The 21,154-nt window shown below is 36.3% G+C and overlaps 1 protein-coding gene across 1 annotated transcript in view; it reads left to right on the forward strand.

Annotated features, from left to right (window-relative positions):
• The window catches only part of USH2A (usherin), a 372,550-nt gene that overhangs the window by 292,850 nt on the left and 58,546 nt on the right, over nucleotides 1-21,154 (forward strand). Inside the window, exons 54-59 of the mRNA XM_058020039.1 lie at nucleotides 881-1,079; nucleotides 7,049-7,156; nucleotides 7,701-7,884; nucleotides 8,660-8,817; nucleotides 15,921-16,079; nucleotides 16,720-16,882. Coding sequence (XP_057876022.1) covers nucleotides 881-1,079; nucleotides 7,049-7,156; nucleotides 7,701-7,884; nucleotides 8,660-8,817; nucleotides 15,921-16,079; nucleotides 16,720-16,882 — 971 coding nt within the window. The remainder of the gene's footprint in view (nucleotides 1-880; nucleotides 1,080-7,048; nucleotides 7,157-7,700; nucleotides 7,885-8,659; nucleotides 8,818-15,920; nucleotides 16,080-16,719; nucleotides 16,883-21,154) is intronic.

Below are 21,154 nucleotides of genomic sequence, written 5' to 3' on the forward strand. Positions count from 1 at the left end.
AGGGATGAAGATAGGTGGATAGTCCCCTCTGCCTGCACACAGAGCTGTGGTCTGGAAACTGTAGGCACAGTTGCTGCAACCACTGACCTGATAATAAATCCTACTTATTTCACTTGCCTGTAATTAAGGAGTTTACTGTTGCAAACACTGAAGTCTCCAAGTGGGGACTGATTCCACCAAATACACTAAGACAATATATTATAGAGGGCACATTTTATATTTACAGCATAATATAAATACTTTATGGTGGTAATAACAGAAAAAGAAAAGTGATTCTCAAAGAGAAAACAGTCTGACTCACTTATTAAACCAATGTAATTTGGAAATACTTCTTTTGTAGCTGATGGTGGAGATGTGTCAATAGAAAATTACCTTTTTTATTTTTTTGGTAGAAAGAACTTAACGAGTGCAAACTTATCCTATCTTTCAAAATCTTTAGATTCCTTATGGAAGTATGGAGTTGCAGATAACTACAATAGAGTTCAGATTGCATGGGATATATGGAGACTTAGCCCCATGTTTACTGGTGCTTAAAATATATGAAATCAGGCAGTTAAAATGCAGAGACACTGACAAACCATATGGAAGAGAGTTATCAAGAGTTTTCAAGCAATACAGTTTTTTGTTGTTTCACCCTGTGCCATACACTGCAGCTAAAACGTGGTGAACCTGTTGTGATAAATTGGAGACACAGACTTATGTAATGTATTCAAGGTCAGATTTCATTGTGAAAAAGGAGGAAAAAAGTAACTACTTCTCTAGCCCCTTGGTAATGATATGCCAGCCCAAACAACATATTAAAACAAAAGTGACATTCTCATTGATCATGGTATCTGGTGTACTATTACATTAAATTGCTGTTTAATTCATATGTCTCCAGGTAGTTGCAGTCACTGTCCAAGGAGTCCCCGAGAGTGTTCAGCCACCTGAAGTCAGTGCTCTGAACTCCACAGCATTGCATTTAACCTGGGATGCACCCAAGAAACCAAATGGGATCATCAGAGAGTACCAGATCAGTCAGCTGGGGAGAGGACTTATATACATTGATGCTGCAGGCAGAATGCAGCACACAGTGTCAGGTAAGGAGGCAAAGCTCTTTGACAGGCTAATGTCCTGTCCTTAAGATATAAGACAGTATTAATATATTAAAAATGCCACTTGTCAGTAAGTTTGAAATCCCCTGCACTGTCACAGTTTGGAATGCTTTATCATGACTTTACATATCTTAAATTTATTTTTTTCCAATCTCTTTCATTTCTAGCTGCTGTTTGTTAAAATATTAATAGATTTAATTTCAAAATTTTAAAATAAATCTGTCCAGCTCGACTGAAGATGCATGCTTTGTAGTGTGCTCAAGGACTTAGGTATTCTGTGTAGGCCAGCCATCCCTTCATACAGATTCAAGTTTTTTTTTTAACATCACTGATGTGCAGCAATGCTGTTGTGAATGTGTAGCAGTGTAGGATCGGGAAGGATCCAGTACTTTATGTCTGAGATAATAAAAAGGAAAGGAAGACAGAACAGGAAAGATCCCAAATTCTGTTTATAATATTATATATTGCTTATAGCCTTTTTCTAAATACTTGATGAAAGAAGCTTTAATACATGGATTCTGGGGGAAAGTTTGGCTTGGACCTCAAATGTATTATTTATTATATATTTAATTTTTACTTATATTTGAATGTTACACTGAGCCAAAATTCCTCTTAGAATTGCTCCTATTGAACACAGAGCAGGAATATAAGCATCATGGGATTTTTTTTTCATTCTTTGACCTCAGGTTGCTCATTAAATTTTTATATCTCACAAATGCATTAATTTTTCCCTAGGTTTTTTGCCCCACAAGTAGGAAATTTCAAGATTCCTCTGTTGTACACACCATATGACAGCCAGCCAAGAGCAGAATTTGACTTAGGGCACATAAATCCTCTAGAGCATAGATGGCACTCTCAAATAGCCCTCAAAGCATGAGTCCTGAACAGGGTGGATCCCTTAGTGCTTTAAAAGAGTTTGTCTCTGCTGTAGTCACTCACAGAAGAGCAAGATTGCTGTTCCTCTTTCACAACGTCATGCTCAAGTGTGAAATTCATCAATGGTGTATTACTCCTCTCTCCATATTCAGTGCTTCTGGACATGAGATATTAGCCAGAGTTGGTGGTACATGTTTTAGAATTGCTGTGGTAAGTTTACACTGGGAAGAAGGAACATTCCAACAAGGAGTGATTTATCGAGCCCATTGAAAAATACTTCTCATGCTCCGCCAAGGCAGTTATATCTCCATTTTAATGCCAACAATACTTAGCAGTTGGAAGTGAGAGGAAATGAAATTAATTCCTGAGAAACAAGGATCTTTTTTTCTTTTATGTGCCTGTTCTGTTAAGCCACTGTCCAGTGCGGCCATGTTAAGCCAGGAATGAAATAAGTGATCATTCCTCCCGACAGTCATAATCAAATCTTTTGCTGTTTTCTGCAGGAGCTTCCTTGGGTAATAATGTGGAATTCATGAGAGTGATTTAGCAGTGTGGGTAATTATTGCTCTCTAAATTAAAAGAATACGATAAAAGAATCAAATTCACTTCATACATAATCTCAAATGTTTGAACTGTTTGTCTTATTCCCTGTGGATGTATGTTTCGATTTCCCATTATCCTTGTTTTTTCTTTTTCTTTTTTTTTTCCTTTCCAAAACTGCCAGCTTTTCCCTGAGCAACAGTTGAACATTAATGAAGCTGTAGCATTAATATTTGTGGAGACTTTGAATCTCGGGTCTCGCAAATGGCAGACGTGAAGGCGAGCACCTTGCCATGGCACCATTGTCTTGCTGCTTATTTTTAATTACATCAAAGCTTTGGAAACATGATCCCACAAATGCTTTGTGGGAATAGTGGTGAATGTGCTCATCATGTGAAATCCATAAATTGCTTATAATCCTCTCAAGATGTTAAAAAAAGCATTAAGTAATTGAAGACAGGAAGTCCTCAGTTAATTATTTAGAGGTGTTATCAATGCTTTAAGCAAACTGAAGCATTTTCTGCTATCTCACTGAGTTGAATGCCACTGGGACCTAGGGGCAGCAGCCATCATCTTCTCATATTCTCTAATGCAAACAGCACATGGCAGCTTGTCAATAAAAGACCTTTTTATATCATTTATTACTGAACACTTCCAGTACCCTGTACAGAACAATTTGGATGACAGTTATGGCATTGTTTCACTTTGTGTTACTACTACTTTACAAATGGGCCTGCTAATGCTTTGCAGTGGGGCCAGGCAGAGGGTAAGACTGAGGAAAATAATTAGGGGAATTGTAAAAGAAAGCCAAGAGTGCCCTCTTCAGCAGCAGCAGGTGGGTTTATAGAAAAGGTTCTTCTCAGCTCCCCCCTTTTAATACACCAAAGTTAATATCCCAAGTAAGAAGCTGTATCAACAATTTTTAGGATCGATCATTTTTAGGTCAAAATCAAAGAAGATAATGAATGTTTGTTTTAGTACAAGAAACAATAGTATGAATACTTTATGACGGAATAGTTTGAAATTCTTTCATCTGAACATATTTTTCATTTCAGGGCGATGAAATCTGAAAAGATACCGAAGTGTTGTCACTGGTCAGGTCTCTCTCCATATGCAGCACTGAATCATTAATAATATTTATCTGAAGGAAACTCTTGGGGGTGAAGGGGTTGTGGGAGGCTGTGGTCAGCAATCTGACATCCTCCTGAGTAAAATTCCCACAGCAGGGCCCAGGAGCGTTATCCTGGGAGCTAATTACTGACCTTGCTGGAGCCATACCCACAAATGGAGACAAACAGTATCAGAAGGAATTGATTTACCTAATAGAACAATGCATTCATAAAAAAAAAAAAACACTGTTCCATAGCCTTTTGGTAAATGACAAATGCTGCAACAATATAATAGACTGCTTAAATTGACCAAAACAAAAAAATTAAAAATTTCCCACAATAATAAACCAAAAAAGGAGGGGAGAAAGATCCTCTAGGGAACAGTCAAGTAGAGACATTAGAAAAGCAAAATATTGCTTATATTTCAATATTATTTTACTAGTTGTTTTTATTATCAATCACATACATAGATTTGCACAGAGCTTTCCAAAGCATAAGACAAGGCATCTAATACAAAGCTTTAATAATCTAGATAAAAATCTGCTGTGTGCGACTGCTCCATATATGGCTAGAATTAAAGGTTTCAGAATTTCACCAATAAATTTAGTGAAAGCATGTGCTCTTTTTTTAATGCTCATTTTTCTCTTTTGAGTGTAGTTGTAAATGAGTATTGCTTTATTATGCATGTTTCCTTTAAAAGTGAACATGACTCCCTTTAGGGGAATTCAAGTAATTTGTTGCCACAGTAATCTTTTCTATCCTGAAATGTTAAATACTTGGCTTTCCTCCATGCCTCTGCCTCTCTCCAGTCTGCAACTGTCATTTTCTCCCTCCTTGCTTTTATACACAGTGTTCATGATTCTCTTCTCTTCTCTTCACTTCCAGTTCATGATTAGGTTACAGCAAGGGCTGTCCCTCTGAGTCATCTCTTTATTTTCTCTCCTTCACATCTTGTTCAATTTGTTAAGCAGCCTGCATGTCTTCCATTCAGTATTTTACTTCCTATGTAATTGCTGCTTCTTTTTTCACTCTTATTTGTTTGTAATGTATTTTAATTAAAATATCTTGGTGCTAGATGTAAGCAAGGATTTGTTTATAAACAAAGGTCTTGCAGAGGCTTTTTTGTTGCCATTGAGTTGCATTGTTCTTTAAATAACTCCATTTAAATGCAGGAGCTACATCAAAAGTACACTGTTAGGATCACAAAGCCACATCCTTAAAAATTGACCCGTATAATAACTATGAATTGACCTGTATCATCCTAATTCAGCCACTTCCCCACAAGCAATCTACATTACACAGCAGTACAGTCATTTGTCCAGAGGGTTACTGCCTTGTTCAGTCCACAGTCGGTGCCTCTTCCAGGGAGGAATAAAAGAAAGCTCCTGTATGGAGAACTGCTGCCTCAGCTTTAGTTGTGTTTAATGGATTAATTCCTTCTGGGAGTCTCAGCGTGGATGGGCCTAATTGTGCTTCTGCCCAGAGCTCCATTCCCTTTCAAGGAGACAGGAACATGGAGCACAGGGAGGGAGGCAGCTGGGGCAGTGCCAGCCCAGAGGGACAAGCGTGGATCGCTGTGGGGCTGGGGGCATGGACTGCCAAAGGCAGTCTGACACCCAGGGCTTTCATATTTGTTCAGCCCGTGGTACTGAGGAGGGCACATCTCAGTCTTCCACAGTTTGTCACAACCACCTCTTCTTCATTTTCATTACCTGGCCTGAATTTCCTGAGCTCTCAGAGCTGCAGCTGAAGGCACCAGTTGTGCTTGGATATATAAAGTTTTGCACAACACCAGGCAGTCTGACAGCCAGGTCCCAGGAATCCCAAATGGCTTCCTGGCAGCTCCAAGGAGATTTTTGGTTCTCTCAGTCTCTTTGAGTCGATATCCTGATTCTGAGACAGAAAATATTCTCTTTTAGTTTTTTGAGTTTATGTGGTTTTTTAAGGAGTTGGTTGGGGGGATTTTTTGTTTTGGTCCTGTTTTAAGACATTTGGAATTCTCAGCAAGTTGGTGTTAATAAAGCATCTGTATACTCTAGGGGTGGACGCTGCAAGAAAAGGTCTCAAATTACAATTAATCAGGCTGTAGACTGCTTGTTGGAGGCAGTTTTAGAAAGGACTGTGCCACAAAGCCTGTGAACAAAAGAGGATCAATTTGTATTGTACAATGTCCTGGCAATGGGATTTCCTAGTTTTTGAGTGTTTAGTTTTGCAATTTTAGTATTTTCAAAGAGATTTTGTGTATAATTTACTTCTTGTTATACTTTTTGTATCCTTTACATTCAGGAACAGGAACAGGAACCTTTATGTAATATATTGTGAGGTATTAACAAGGGGGTCCTTGAAAATGTGAGAAAAGGGTTTTCAGTGTTTGTGCCTGGTGATATCTTAAAGATCAATTTTGAGAAATTTCCAAAATAATAGTTTAGCAAAGGTGTTGTGTTGTGGGCTAGAGGGTGCTGTGTGAGGAAGGCTGATCAGCAATTCCAGCTGAGCTCTAAAGTGATCTCACAGTGATCTGCATCTTTAACAATTTAACTGAAAGAAGCCTTTAATAGGTGCACAGAATTGGCTATTCTAAAAGCTCAGTATCTTAGCAAATTGTGAGTACAATTTTATGAGGATCCCGAAAGTCAAATTCTTAAACCACGGGCAACTTGATGTGAAATCTGAAGTCATCAACACACAGCACAAATATGTTTGAAAATTTTCAAGAAAAAGGCAAAGCAATATATTCTCATCTCATTCAAGGATGTACAGCATAGAAGATTTGAGCTGAAAAAAAAGTTTTAAAAAAATTACAAGTAACTGAAATTAATATTTAGTAATGAGGGCTTGGTTGTCAGTTCAGCTTCTAACTGCTTTGTAGCATTTATTGTAAAGTCTTGTATCAAATAGGGGAAAAATAGAGGGGAAATTTAAAAAAAACTTTGGGAAGGTCGTAGTCCTTGGACTTACTTGCAATATAGTAGAAGGTTTCATGTACGAGTGAGTATTTTATTATCTTATTATTGCAAATGTATTAGTAATACATTTTCAAAACATTAAAGGCTCTTCAGGTTTTCAAGTTGAAGACTCTAAGCAATTGCACTTTCAAGTGTTTTTCTGCATGGCCAGTGTCATCTAAGTTTTTTGATTTAAAGCTGATTCAGGTGTATGAGGGATATCCATAGATCTATTGCAGCATAGACAGACATTCAGTCTGAATTGTTTTGTTTGGTCTTTTAAATCAGTAGGGGATATGTGTCTAAATTAGTGAGAATTCACCATTTCAGTATTGTTCACGTGTAGTATAAGAATAGTTCATTCTTTATGTTTGCCAAAAATGCTATAAGTTAACTTTAAGTCCAGTAACTTTCTATGCAGAGATATAATTCTTGGAATGATTGATGTCAACATCTCAGCCTAAACTCTGTTTGCTCTTTTTAGGTCTGCAGCCATACACTAATTACAGCTTTGTGCTTATTGCATGCACATCTGCTGGGTGTGCTTCCAGCCAACCACTTTCAGGTCAAACTTTACAAGCTGCTCCTCATGGTAAGGGAGAAAGTCATTCTTACAGAAGTGCAAAGAGATGGTCATACGTGCTTGTATTTTCTGGCGGATTAACAAGGTGCACAACTCCACTCCCATCCATCAAGCTATCATGTAGATATTTACGCAAGGGAATCTGTCTCTTGGAGTTTTTATATCTTACCACATTCTCTTTACTGCATGGCACTGCATTTCTACTTTCTTTTTGTGAAAATTTCCCCAAATTCATCTCTAAATTCATTAGCTTCACTAACAAAGAATTGAAAGATGAATTTTTTTAAAAGCACAAATGAATATGCAGAGACTACTGGGCATATAAAGGCAGTAGCCTTTGGCCTCTTTCTCCATTAATCTTTACCTTGTCTAGTTGGTTGCATTTGTTATAGGATAAATACAGAAAGTGTGTTAAATTCTGTCATTCTCCCTGGCAGTGCTTTATGCTTTCATTACTTTGCTGAAAACAGCAGCACGAGTATGGGAAAAGAAAACAAAAACACCTTTGAGTTTCTGTCATAAAATTAAAATAGTGTCATTTTGATTTTAATAGGGGTATGGCCAAAACCTCATCATATCATAGTCAGCTCAACAGAAGTGGAAATGTACTGGAGTGAACCAGAGGAACCCAATGGGCTCATTACTCATTATCGATTATTCCGCGATGGAGAACAGATTTTCCTGGGTGGCAGTACAGACCTGAATTTCACAGATGTTAACCTGCAGCCTAACAGTAGGTAAGGCATGTTAACGAGCTCTGGTAACAGGTGAAAGACCTTGAAAGACATAGGTACTTGTGTTAGTGAAATGTACAAAATATAACTTATTGTGAACAAAAGAAAATTCTCTTGAAATATTACTTTATTACTCAAAATTGGTGGAACACTTTTGCTAGTCTTTCAAAAGTCAAAAAGACATTAATCAAAGGACTTTTAATTTTTTTTTTTTTGAGAATAGGTCATTCTGATTCAAAGAAGCAAAGCTTTCTTTTTTTTTTTATTGGATGGTTTGTTGGTAGCTCAATGATAGGTATTTTTGCATCATGGAATATACTCTGAAAAATGCCAGGTTTTATATGACAAACATCACTGCACATGGTATATGATGTTCCAGTGCATACTGAACATACAGGTTCAAAAGTGACTGCTGATATTTTTATAGAAGTAATTCTGAAATTAGTTATGACACTTTTTGAGTCAATACTTCTCTTGCTTATGTAAGCTAATTTGAATTTTAGTATTAGTATTTAGTACTAGTATTTGAGTTTTGGTATCTTGATTTTATGGTAATTATTGTTCTAAGTATTATTATTTTGGTATCTTTGATTTTATGGTTATTATTCTAAGTTACTTTTCTCACATTAGAAAAACTTGAATGTGAAAATCTTCACTAATGCAGTATTTGTAATACTCATTGTATTCACTTTAAATTTGTGAAAATGGAAATGTTCTGTTGCTGATATGCCTAAAGCTTCTAACTGCAGTGTCCACTGATCTTTTTGTGTTTGTGCAGATATGTTTACCAGCTGGAAGCCAGCACTTGGGGCGGCAGCAACACTAGTGATAAATATGTTATACAAACACCAGCAGGAACACCAGAGAAAATTCATGTCCCATATAATGTCACAGTCATTGATGCATATTCTATATTTCTAGCTTGGGATGTGCCAGGTAAAAATGTATTTCTATGTAGTACTTTGTAGCAAAATGAAAGGATTGAAAAATTAATATATCCAGGTAGGCAGCTGAATCATTCTGATATTTTTATTCTTTGTATTTAGTTTTAGTGATTTAAATACCCAGTATCTAAAGCTGTTGTGTCCTAGAGACACATTATTTTAATAATATTGATCTAGTTACTTGACATCAGTATTGTGAGGTTTAGCTGAGCAAAACCCTGCATGTTTTGATATTATGAACTACTACTGAGTGCAAATATTAATGAAAAAAACAACAACAAATAAGAGTTTTCTCTTCTGTTCGTACTAACCTGAGTTATCATGCAGTTCCACCGCAGTATGGTGGATCAGCAAAGGCCCAGAAGTGTTTTTCCTGTAGTTACTCTTCTCCTGAACATGATCAGGTGACGTCCACCTGCTATAAAGCTGGGCTAACAAGGAATAATTTAATTATAGAATCTTTTTGTAAGAGAAACTATGCGATGCTTCATCAATATAGATCATAGCTTAAGTGATTGGAGCACATTACTGATGTTATAAAAATTATGTGTTATAAAAATTATGTGCTGTATTTATTGTGGGACAATGAGAGCCTTGTAATGAACAATCTTTTTTCCACTGTACTTCATTTCCAAAAAAGGTGTTTTCTAGTTTTTAGATACTGAGGTTTTTTTCATTAAAATTTCCTCAGTTTTTTTAGAAACTTCAGATGTTTGCATATTGCAATAATAGCCATATGTGTTTTATCAGTGAATTCATGGGAGTTTTTAATATTTCTTGTTCTTAATTATTTAAGATGTTCTATCCTTGCTTAGCAAGGGACAATTGGCATTAAAAATAAAGTCACCTAGAAAATGCATTCTGCCTTCAAGACTGGGATTGCAAGTATTGTGGCAGTGCTTAACAGTGTTCACCCTACCCATTTAAGCAATGATTAATAAATCTATAATACCCTGAGCTGTCAATCTTTTAGTTTTCAGGAGCACAAAATCCATTATAGAAATGCTATAATATATGAAAAAGATTAAAATCTTAAATTAAACTTTTCCCCCTACTGCCTGAAAGGATTTAGAACCCTGCAGAAGGCAGGTGAATTCAAATGGCATATAATCTACAGTTGGTTTTATTGGAAAGTGACTCATGCTGTATTATAGTTTTGATAATAAATATAATTTAAGGTACAAAATATTCAGCAACATTATAAATAGATTTAAAACATAAGAATGTATTGGAATGCATGGGCTGTGAAGAGTGGGGTGTTTCCCAGAAAAGCTTGTCCTTGTTCTGGACCTTTTCCAGCTGCTTAAATTCCTGTTACTCACAGTAGGTTACAAGCCTGCAAGGAGAACCAGGCTCTGTGTAGTACATTTAATTATGTTGCAATCAAGATTATGCATACAAAGGTTTGTCTGTTCCTGAAACCACAGAATCAGAGGGATGAGGAGGAGGCTGGACATCATGGATCTGCAGAAGTTGCAGGTTTCATGTATTCACACATCTGTAGAAATCATTCTCCTTAGATGGGAAAGGAGCATGTCCTTCTTTTCAGATATTGGGACACACCTTGAACACTTATCTCACTTCTGTGGATATTTGATAACTTCTTTGCCTTCTAATTGTGGGGCTAATTATTTAGGTTTTTAAATATGAAGAAGGGATTTTCATACTGTGCTTCTGTTGGGTATTGTCCTGGCTTCAGGTAGAACAGAGTTCATTTTCTTCCTAGTTAAGAAAAAGACAGGAAAGCAAGTCTTGCTGTTCCTTTTGATATAGCACTTCAGGGCAACTAGCTGATCTTATAAGAATGAGGAGTACTAACAGCAGAGAAATGTTACTGAGTGTTACTGAAAACTACAATGCTATTAATGCTGCTAAAACCTGTGGGCAGAAGCATAGTTCTATGCAGAAGCTAGAAAATTAATTATTGACCCTTCATAATCCTGCTTTGTGCTTAGTCTGAGGTCCTTTGTGCTTCTAGAGTTATTTTTTCTTAAGAGTAAGACTGCAGAGGATGCAGGTGGAGATTTATTTTGGAAGTTCTGATCTTCTGGAATAGCATAGATCCCATTAACATGTCCTGTCATACAGGTGTTTGGGGTCACAATCATCCCCAGCTTGGTAGGATTAGCATAAAGTGTCTACTACTTCTTATCCTTATTTATGTCCATGTACGTAGAGTAACTATTTTTCTTTTTCTGATCTATTGCCTTTCTGTGCATAAATCCTTGTCTCACAGTAGGCTGCATTGAGGCAATATAGGTTTTCCTTATAAACTTAGAATGCATCTTTTTTTATAAGGATTGTCAGGCTTGGCAGTCGCTCTTGGACAAAACTGTTCTTTTCACTGCTGTAGACTTGATGTCAAAAAAGTGCTTTTAATTAACAAAGTTTTGATGAGAATGTACTTGTTCATAGTGTCTTCCTCTCTGTGGATATCAGGGCTGTTTTGGCATTCTGTCTTATCTGCTGTAATAAATTTGGATCAAATAATCACCCTCAGGATTAATTATGGACACATTGTATTACAAAGACCTTCCTTTTGGATGGTTTAATTATAACATTCCAGCATCTGTAATATATCTAGGTCTTATGACTTTATAGATATGTAGCATTTCAAAACTCCTGACTTAGCTAAAGAGCAAGGTGGCCCAGTAGTTGTTAAAGTGATGGATTCAGGAAAAAATACTTGACACACCTCACTCACTGTGGAAAATAGGGCTTTATTTTCTAAAATAGGTATTCCATTATCTTCCTCAGAGCACAGACCTCAGAGGTATGGTACATTTCACTGATATGCTAAGGAAGGATATGTTACAATTATTATGGAACAACTCTTAGTGCCATGGATAGAGCAGAAAGCCAAATGGGAAAAACTCCACCGTGATTTCCCCCATAAATGTTATTGATAGGTAGGAAGGTATCCATCCTGCATTCCAGCTGATTGGCAGCCCCACTGCTCCTCACTGGGGATCTGATTCTTCTGGTTGTTGTGGCTGGTGGTGACTTGAAAGCTGAATGTGCTCAAAATAGGATCCTGTCCTCTGCTCCTAGGATACTGGTTCATATATTAAAGATCATCTGGGTTAAAATATTTTCTTCTTCGTCATTTTATAACACTTTATCCACCTCCAGGTTTGCTTTCAGTTAGAATGACAGTTATTTGAAATCTGGATTCTTACTTTATTCTTCTTGGGATCAAACATGGCATTGAATACCACGTATTTGTCACAGCTTCCCCAACTAACTTGGTTTCTTGTGGTCTAGAAAATGGAACTTTTGATAAGCCATTGTCACATGCTCTCATTTTTGGTTTTTTTTTTTTGAGTAAATTATTGTTTGCTCCACCTCTTTGTAGATAGGTTTTCAAGTTGAATATCCAAAGATTTGCATCTTGCAAACAGTCAGCATCCCCAGCTGTTACTGTTTTCAGAGTCTTGGTGGGAATACTTGATGCAACCAGACTGAGACATCTGGATATTTGAAGCATAATGTAAATAGTTAATATCAGGAAGCCAAATAGATTGTTTTGTTCATGAATTTAAATATTAAAATATAAATTTAAAATAGATAATGTTTCAGTATTTGTTTCCTATAAGTGAAAAAGTTTTAGTTATTTTGCTTTAATTGTGATCTGATTTCACATCATAGTAATTTTCAGTAATTAACTTCAAACAGATTCTGGCTGACCAGTCTGTAAGTCTGTGCCTTTTTATCCCAAGTTTTAAGCATCCTGTGCTGCAAATTCTATTTTTGACCTATCCTAGTTTTGAAGTACACAGAGCCGTCAAACCTAATTTGCAGAATTTTGCACAGAATTGTCCATTAAATGTTATCCAAATATGCCCAGAAAAACCCAGGGTTTCATTTGATTGATTTGTCCCATTGCAAAATATGCACCTGCTGTGAAATGAAGTCACAGAGAAAAAAAAAAGTGGAATAATTTAACTTTTTTATTTGTAAAGATAATCAGGGTTTTTCTGATTACATCTTAACTTCATAAATGTTAAATAACCTATCAGCATCTAGTTGTTGTAAATTATGAAAAAGAGTATTGCTGGGAATATTAACCAACTAAATCCTTGTTCTTTAGTGAACATGAAAATGTGTTATGGCAGGTTGTCATTGTGCTCATGGTAACTTTGACACCAAATAACAAAACTGCCATTTGCATTTAGGGTAAATTGGTTCACTTGTGCTTTTACGGTTCCTTTTATTCTGACATAAATTTATGAACTCTGGAACTAACCAAGTCGTGTGGTTTCCCAGATGACTTTAACAAATATGCCCATTTCATTTCCTTCAGTCATCAGAGCACACGAGGTAGTGGTTTCAGACTGGCTGCAGATGCTGAAGGCTGTTCTGAGCAAAAGGGGTTTTTTACAAGATTCTGTGTTGTAAGAATATATATTACAATTTTTCAGATTAGGAGGTGATCCTTTGATCTTTATAGTCAATGAATTTGATCAAAGTGTAGAAAAATTCCATTGGACATTGGAATTTTTCAGGATGCTTATGTGATTTTATTTAAAATTTCATTTTCTCTTCTTGAGAATATTTTTTCTCCTGAGCATATTTACTATTGGTATCATTCCTAATATAGTGCAAAATTTATCAGATTTTTAAGATTTAGTGTTTCAGGTGTGAGGTTTTTTTTAATAATTTGTGATATGGACTGAACACTGTCCAACATTGTTGGATAGGTCATTTATTTTGAAATAGGTGTCCTTTGCTGCATACTGGTGGCTGGATTCAGCTGTCCTTGTTTGTATTTAATCTTCCTTGGGAAATCAAGCATTCTGAATAGTTTCAATTTCAAAGGTTTCTAGTGATTTTTGCCTAGAATAAATGCCCTGATGAGATGCAAAAAACTGAATTATATCACTCTCATAAAGGAATGGGTTTTTCTAGCTGAAATGTCTGGTCAGTTTTCAGGAGTGGAAAAGAAGGGGACCTTAACTAGGAGATTAAATAAAGGTTTCTATTGGTGTGTTCTGTACCATTTCAAACTCTTTCAGATATTCTATTGTATACTTTATAGACCCTCCAATTATAGTGTGGAAATACTACTACTACTAATAATAGTAATAATAATTATTATTTGTCTTTAACACTACATTTTTAATTACTGGAAAAATTTTACACTGCAAACTCAAGTGCACTCTTCTGGAGCATTTTGTCTTCCATATATGAGTCAAAAAATAATTTTCTTTGAGGCAAAACTAGTCTACCTCAAGATCATCTCTCAGAGGTTTACTCTGTACCATCGTCCTTGATTTAGAAAGTTGAACTTCTGTTATTCTATTCCTAATTATTTTATCTTGGTATTTTTCTTGTAACTTTTACACTGAAGAAGGAAAATTTTACAGAGGAATTTCTGCTTTTTTTGTCTCCTTTTCCCTTCACCTCTTCCAACAGTTCCTAACAACATCTTTGTTCTTCCTGTAAGCTGAGCAGTTGAATAAGATTGAAGTCATGGCTCTACTTCAGGGCTATTTTTCAGCTTTTTAGTGTAATGGCATTTTCTCTGTCTAGCATCGAGTCAGGCAGCTGCATGTTATTTCTTTGGGATTTTTATATTCTCTTTTTCTTATGAGAATTGTAAAAACATGGTGTTTCAAAGATTTTTCTGATCTTTCAAAGTACATCAGTTGTTCATAGTACCAGGACTAAACTTGAAATCTCTGATTTCTTGCAAACTTCTGGTTTTTAGTTATACATATTCACATACATACTTAGCTAAAAAAAACCCCCATCTAACAGATGCACAACAGTGGAAAAAAATGTTCTTTGTAACTTCAGCGTAGTAGTATCAACGTATATGCTTTATCAGAAAAGGGCCAAAATTGTAATTAGGAGGAAAGCTGAGTTGTTTTCCAAAGTCAAAAAAGGAAGGAATCTCAAGGTCTGGACAAGTCTCAGAACTGCTCACAGGCATCTGGTCCTTGTTGCAGTCACAAAGACATCTCTGTGACATCTAAAGTAGGTGTTGTGTTGAAAGAGAAATGTGATTTTACTGATCAGATATATCTTGACTCATCTCAGAAATGAACCTTGTCTGGTCTGTACTCCATCCTTTCTTAAGGCTGTTCCTTATGTGACTGCAGAATGAAGGAAACACACTTAAAACAAACTCTTCTTTGGTTGTTCTCTTGGTTTTATGAAACTGCTGCTGTCTGCACAGACCAGTCAACAGTGGAAAAAAATTAAAAAACATAGAGCCTATTTCCTAAAAATATAGTACTGCTCAAGGGAACCAAAAATCAAACAAAACCACCAAACAATCAAACAGAACTCTTGGAGATGTCATGTGGAAGAAATGAGAAGATCCAGGAATGCCTATTCCTAAAGGGATGGTATATGGCTTAGCTTGTAATCTTCTGAAGGAATTGAGTTTTTCAAGAGATCTGGAAAATTAAGGACAGCATGGGGATAGGAATAGATGGGGAAAATGTTTGAATTCAAATACTAAAAAATGAAAGGGTTTTTTTAACAAAAACTGAAGAATTTGTTTTTAAATCATTTAAAATTATATGTTTCTTGTATTCAAATACTAAAAGATGAAAGGTTTTTTTTTTAACAAAAGCTGAAGAGTTTGTTTGTACATCATTTAAAATTATATGTTTCTTGGCTCAAGCTATTGTATTGTACTCCATTGGTGAAGCGGGCTAAGAACCTACACTCAGCCACTGCTGTTGGGCTAAAAAGGCACAATTTGCTGAATGGTTGCAATTCACTTGTTTGATCATATGACTATTCAAACATTAGTAGCTGTTACTCCTCCAAAATACATAAAAGCTGCCTGGTTCCAAGTCCTAACGTCGGTCTTCCCAGAAGTGGCAATTGCAAAACAGGCATTGACTGAACTGAATTTTGATTCTTACCTAAGAACCATAATGTCTGTCTTCCACTTGCAATCTGCAGATGGATCTGTTTCAGTTTATATTTAAATGATTGTAGTTTTCAAAGAAGCAGTAGGGAAAACCTCCAGAGGGGGCTTACGTTTAAAATTGCATGTGATGAATTGGCTCTTTGAAGTTGTCCTGCACTGTTGTTAGTGTTTCAGATAATCACTGGTTCCTCTCTGTTTCACAACAGGGATATTTGTTGTCAATGTGCCTTTGGAATACAACATCCTGCTAAATGCGAGCAGTCCCACTCTGCTGGTGAAGCCGGTAGGACGCGCACATTTTGCCTTTGTCGATGGCCTGGATCCCTACACCCTGTATGAGATAAGAATACAAGCATGCCAGAGTGGTAAGGCAATTTAAAACACTCATCTGTGTGGCTGGAAGGGATTTTGCAGATAGTTGCAACTCTGCAAAACAGATGAAATTCTTTACATTGGAGTCAAATGTTTGCCTAGTAAAAAGAAGGCCTAGCACTGAATGAAGCATTAAATATTTCTCCATGTATCATGTGTGTACTTCTCCATGTATCATGAATATATCAAATGGAGGTTTAAAATATGTATTTTAGATTATATGTGCCACTTTATTAAAAGCTCTTCACAAGCAGCTTAAAGATCTTTGAAAAAGGATGTACAGAACTGAATCAGTTCTGTAATTACTCACCAACAAGAAGTGATGATCATAAAGACAGGAGAGAAGAGCCCAAAAATTAGAATTTCCTGTCTTTGATGGAAATTTTCAAAAACTTATTGAGATAAGTATTTCTAAAATTACAATTTTGAACCAATTTGCCCCTCACTCACACTGCTGAAAATCAGGAGTAATTCATCAGTAGAGTTGTGGTAATTTAAATGAGTATTTAACAATGAAATGAGGTGAAATGAGAATTTCCACCAGCAGCTTCTTTACTTGACATTCATTTGATTATAATGTATGTTTTGTTGAGGAAACAAGTCTTATCCCTACACAAATGTCTGTTTCTGTAGGTGGGTGTGGCGTGGGTGGTCAGACGTATGCAAGAACTGCTGAAGCACCTCCCAGAGAACTGAGCCCACCTGTTGTTAAAGCAATTGGACCTGCACTCATAGAAGTGAAATGGGCACCACCCAGGAAACCAAATGGCATCATTACTAACTACTTTATCTACAGGTAAATGTGCTTATCACCTCAAATTCTTAGTCCTACTTAACAGTTCCTTTCTTTATTATTTGATTTTTTGAGAGGTGAAAAAAAGTGTAGAAGTATATTTGAAACAACATGTATGTATTACCTTTCAAATGCTAAGGTAAGAAGCTGATCCATGAATGGCCATGTTAGGAATAGGAACTCAAACAAGAATCATCTTCCTGAACTACAAATGACAAAAAAGCATGTGGAAGTACGTTTTAAAATTCAAAGGAACAAAAAAAAAATCTTAGGAAAAGTTTGTAGGATAGATACTTGTACTGTGCTTACCAGGGCCACTAGGTACAAACTTCACTTTTCTCTGACAGACAGTTGAGAATTTTGTAATAGAAAGAGGAGTAATTCACCAATTCTGAGACTTTCAAGAGCAGAAAAAGGTATCTAGGTTTCTAAAACAGATCAATTTTCCAGGATAAATTATGTTCCTACGTAAGTAATCTGGACAGTGATTACAGTGCATCTGTTTATGTACCTTGGTGTTTGTATTCATCTGCCCTGTGTAGGTTGTTGCCTGATGCTTTCTCACTTGCTATGAGGAGTTTCCTAAGCCCTGTGTGAGGATTTTTCTGTACAGATAGCAATGTTCTGGGCAGTATGAAACTAGCAGAGCACTGATCTCTGCTGTGCCTGTTGAGCCTTTGTTAAAAGCTCACTGCAGCGACCTTCTTGAATGGCTTCAGAAGTCAGAGAATATAAAACTCGAGCTATATATTTGAGAGGGATTTAAACTCTAAAGTTCCTGGGTTTTCCAATTCTTAAGTATGTGTGGCAAATACATGCTGGGTTGATCCTAACTTCCCACAAAGAGTTTGGGACTTTTTTATTATATTAGAGGTGTGACTGAGAAGACAGGAAATCCAATTACCTTTTGGAATCCTCAGTGATAATTAATATAAATTCATTCAAAGACGTTAGTGGTCTCTAAAATTTCCTGCTGTCTTGAAATACCCTTTTGTTTGCCTTTTTTTAATTGTCTGATCAAAACCCCAAGTCCCTCCCCTGCATAAAGAGGAATAAAGTGTATGTTATAGCCCAAGACATGTCTTCACTCTGTTGGTTTTGTAAATAAAGCTGATGATTACTGCTGCTATTCCATGGCAACCATAGAAAGGGAAAACAGGAAATATAATGCAGAAAGCCTGCTTCAGTGAAAAATACTGTAAATTGAATTTGACAGCATTTGATGGCATTTGATTATTCTAGTCACAGCCAAACAATGATATAAAGAGTAATATGAAACAGAATGTGTTACTGCCTAGCAGACTCAAAAGCAATAAACCTTCCTCCAATGTGACACAATCACTTCACAATCATAATTGTAGCCTGTTTGATACCTCTGAGTACAGCAGAAGGGCACTGACTGACATAGATACATTTTGTTTTTTATTTAAAGTGAAATGAAAATGGCGCACTGGGGCTCCAGATACAATCGGTATATTCACCTACATAGGCATGAATCACTTGGCAGTTATTTCAGCTGAAGTTTAAATGTGCTTAGACAACAACAATATCAAATCTTTCTCAGATAGCTGCAAAAAAATCAGAAATGGGATGTAAGCACATAGTTCTTTTTCATTTTGTAGCCACACATGGCCTTACATTGTTATAGCAGCAAGACTGCAGTATTTCTATGGGAGGTTATGGAATGTAATTTCTTCTTCAGTATGTGCCTCTTCCTTACTGCATCACCACCAAAATAAATTCATTTAACTCAAAACCCTGGATGCTTGGGGACCTAGTGTGTGTGTGCAGATCTCTGCATTAAAGTGGCAGGTCTCATGCTTTCCTCTAGCATCATAAAACTACTCCCAAGTTTGCAGCCATTTTGCTAGAAACCAAAAATTTAAATGTTATTTTATAATAGAGGAGATGGTGATAGTTTCTTTGATTATTAAAGTGTCTTTAAACACAGATCTGAGGCTTTTAAACTTTTCTAACAAGGACCACAACTTAGAAGTGTTTATGAACAAGAAAAGATCTGGTTCATGAGATAATCATCTAACCTTGTTCTGTTCCAATTCGTCATGACATAACATTGCTCTGCCAACCTCAGAAGTTGCTACTCTGAAAAAAAATATTATGAAAATAGATTATATATATATTTGTTGCTGCATTTTAGTAAGTTGTAGGTCACATGAGCTAATGGTACTGCTTTCTGTTGATTAACAGGATGCACTGTATAGGAGACACATGAGGTGGCCCTTACAGACATAATGCCTGTAAAAGTAGAAGTATTTTGGTTGGTTACTTCCTTAAGGGAGCGTCTGAATTTTTTTGTCAAACTGTCTATGTCCTGCCCAATAAGATTATATTATTTAGTGTACATTTGTGAGATTGAAATGTAGCTCTCATTAGCTAGGCAGTCGTGGTGGTGAAAATGTAGCAGAAAAATCAAAAGGCAATTTAAGACAGAAGACATGTCTCAGTGGCTGTCGTAACTTGCAGTGGAGAGGCTTCCAGACTGACTCTTTATGATTAATTCATTGCTTAATTGTATACCCTTAACCATGAGTTGTACCCAAGACAGCGTCCAAGGAACATATGTTACAGGATGGTTTAATGTAGGAATCCCTATGGATGGTTATGTCATTGAATGTGAGAACTCCTGAAGGCATTTATTTATACCTGTAATTGATCTAATACCCAATATAAACTAGTATATTACATGCAATAACTTCAAATTCCTTCTATTATTTTTTTTTTTTGCATCAAAACTCATGTTTTTAAAAAAATACCCCAAATTATGAAGGCTACATTAGTGTAGATTGGTTGAATACAAATGTAAGTAAGGTTTCTTTTTTTAATTAAATGTGAAACTGCAGAGGGGGAGCATTGCTAATATGTTGCATTGTTCCCCCACATTTGACTGCGTGATTCCCTGATTGTTTGAATTTTACCCCAAGACTTGTCAGCGTTCCTAAAATTAACTCACTCTTAAGGAAAGCAGCAGGCACTGCTAAAACATGTAATTTGGTTGTATGGTGAAAGGTAAACATGTGAGGAATAATTCTGGTTTGACCCTGGAGACCTGGGGGATTCGCAGCTGCGGCGCACGCAGGGAAGCCGAGGGGCGAGCGCTGCAGTCGGCGTTGCTGCAGCGCAGCTCTGGAGTTATCTGTCACAAAGGAGATTATATCCTCCTTCTTGTGTCATCTGCCTCAGATTGGCACTGGGGCAGGGAGAATTTGCCCTTATAAAAATAACTATCTGAACATCTTCAAGATGAATGTAAGCAGCAAATCAGACTATGCAGATGAAGAGACGGCTTCCAGCTCCTGGAAATGTTATTCTCTCCTTTGCAGCTCATTGTACACAAGAAATACTTCCAGTTAAATGAGCAGCTGAATCTTAAATCTTAAAACGATTGAAATGATTACAGATTGTTCAACCACTTCTGTTCAAAGTTTATTCATACATGAAGATGTTCTGGTTTTTAGCACTACAGATGGAACCATTTACCTAACCATAAGTTTCATTCATTAAATATTCAGCAGTAATAAGATCTAAATACTTAACCAGGCTACATTGTACAGCTTTGCCTGTGAATCAGCTTACAGTTGGTGGCATATTTGATCATTCAGCGTGAAAAAACTGTTTATCACAGAGTGTAGAATATTTATAAAACATAAATTTATGTATTTATTTGAGTCCCATACTGTTTGGTCAGCAAGACATTAAATGTGACTTTCTTGCATTAAAATGTACTCTCTTTTCCCTTATTTACAGAGATTTTTTTAGACATGTTTTTGGGTACACAGAAAAAAGACTATATTTTTAGGTGCAGGAGAAAGATGTAGTAATGATTCACCTTTCAAAATTATGTGTCTTGCATTACATCAGTGAACAGCATCCAAGGGAGAGGTCTGCAGGAGGCTTAACTTGCCATTATAATAGAGCATGGGCAATTGTATCAAAAACTGTTGCTGGAATTTTGGAGACAATGGGAAATTTTGGACCCTGAATTTTGCAGACAGACCAAGAATTTCTAGGGAATCTTTCCTGCTTCTTCTATCTGCCAGTCTTTGCTGCCCAGTTTTGCCAACCAACCCTCGGTATCGACATATCTTACAATTTGCCTGTTTCACTATGACAGAGATATTCTACCTCAACACTCTTCCTTTTTTTTTTTTTTAAATCACACTTTAACATATCCAGTGTTAAACATAACAGTGTCCATATAATCTGCTTATCTCAGAATTTAGCAAAACTTATTCAGTTTCGTATGAGAAAATAATG

The sequence above is a fragment of the Melospiza georgiana genome, chromosome 3, assembly GCF_028018845.1.
Source record: "Melospiza georgiana isolate bMelGeo1 chromosome 3, bMelGeo1.pri, whole genome shotgun sequence".
NCBI lineage: Eukaryota > Metazoa > Chordata > Aves > Passeriformes > Passerellidae > Melospiza > Melospiza georgiana.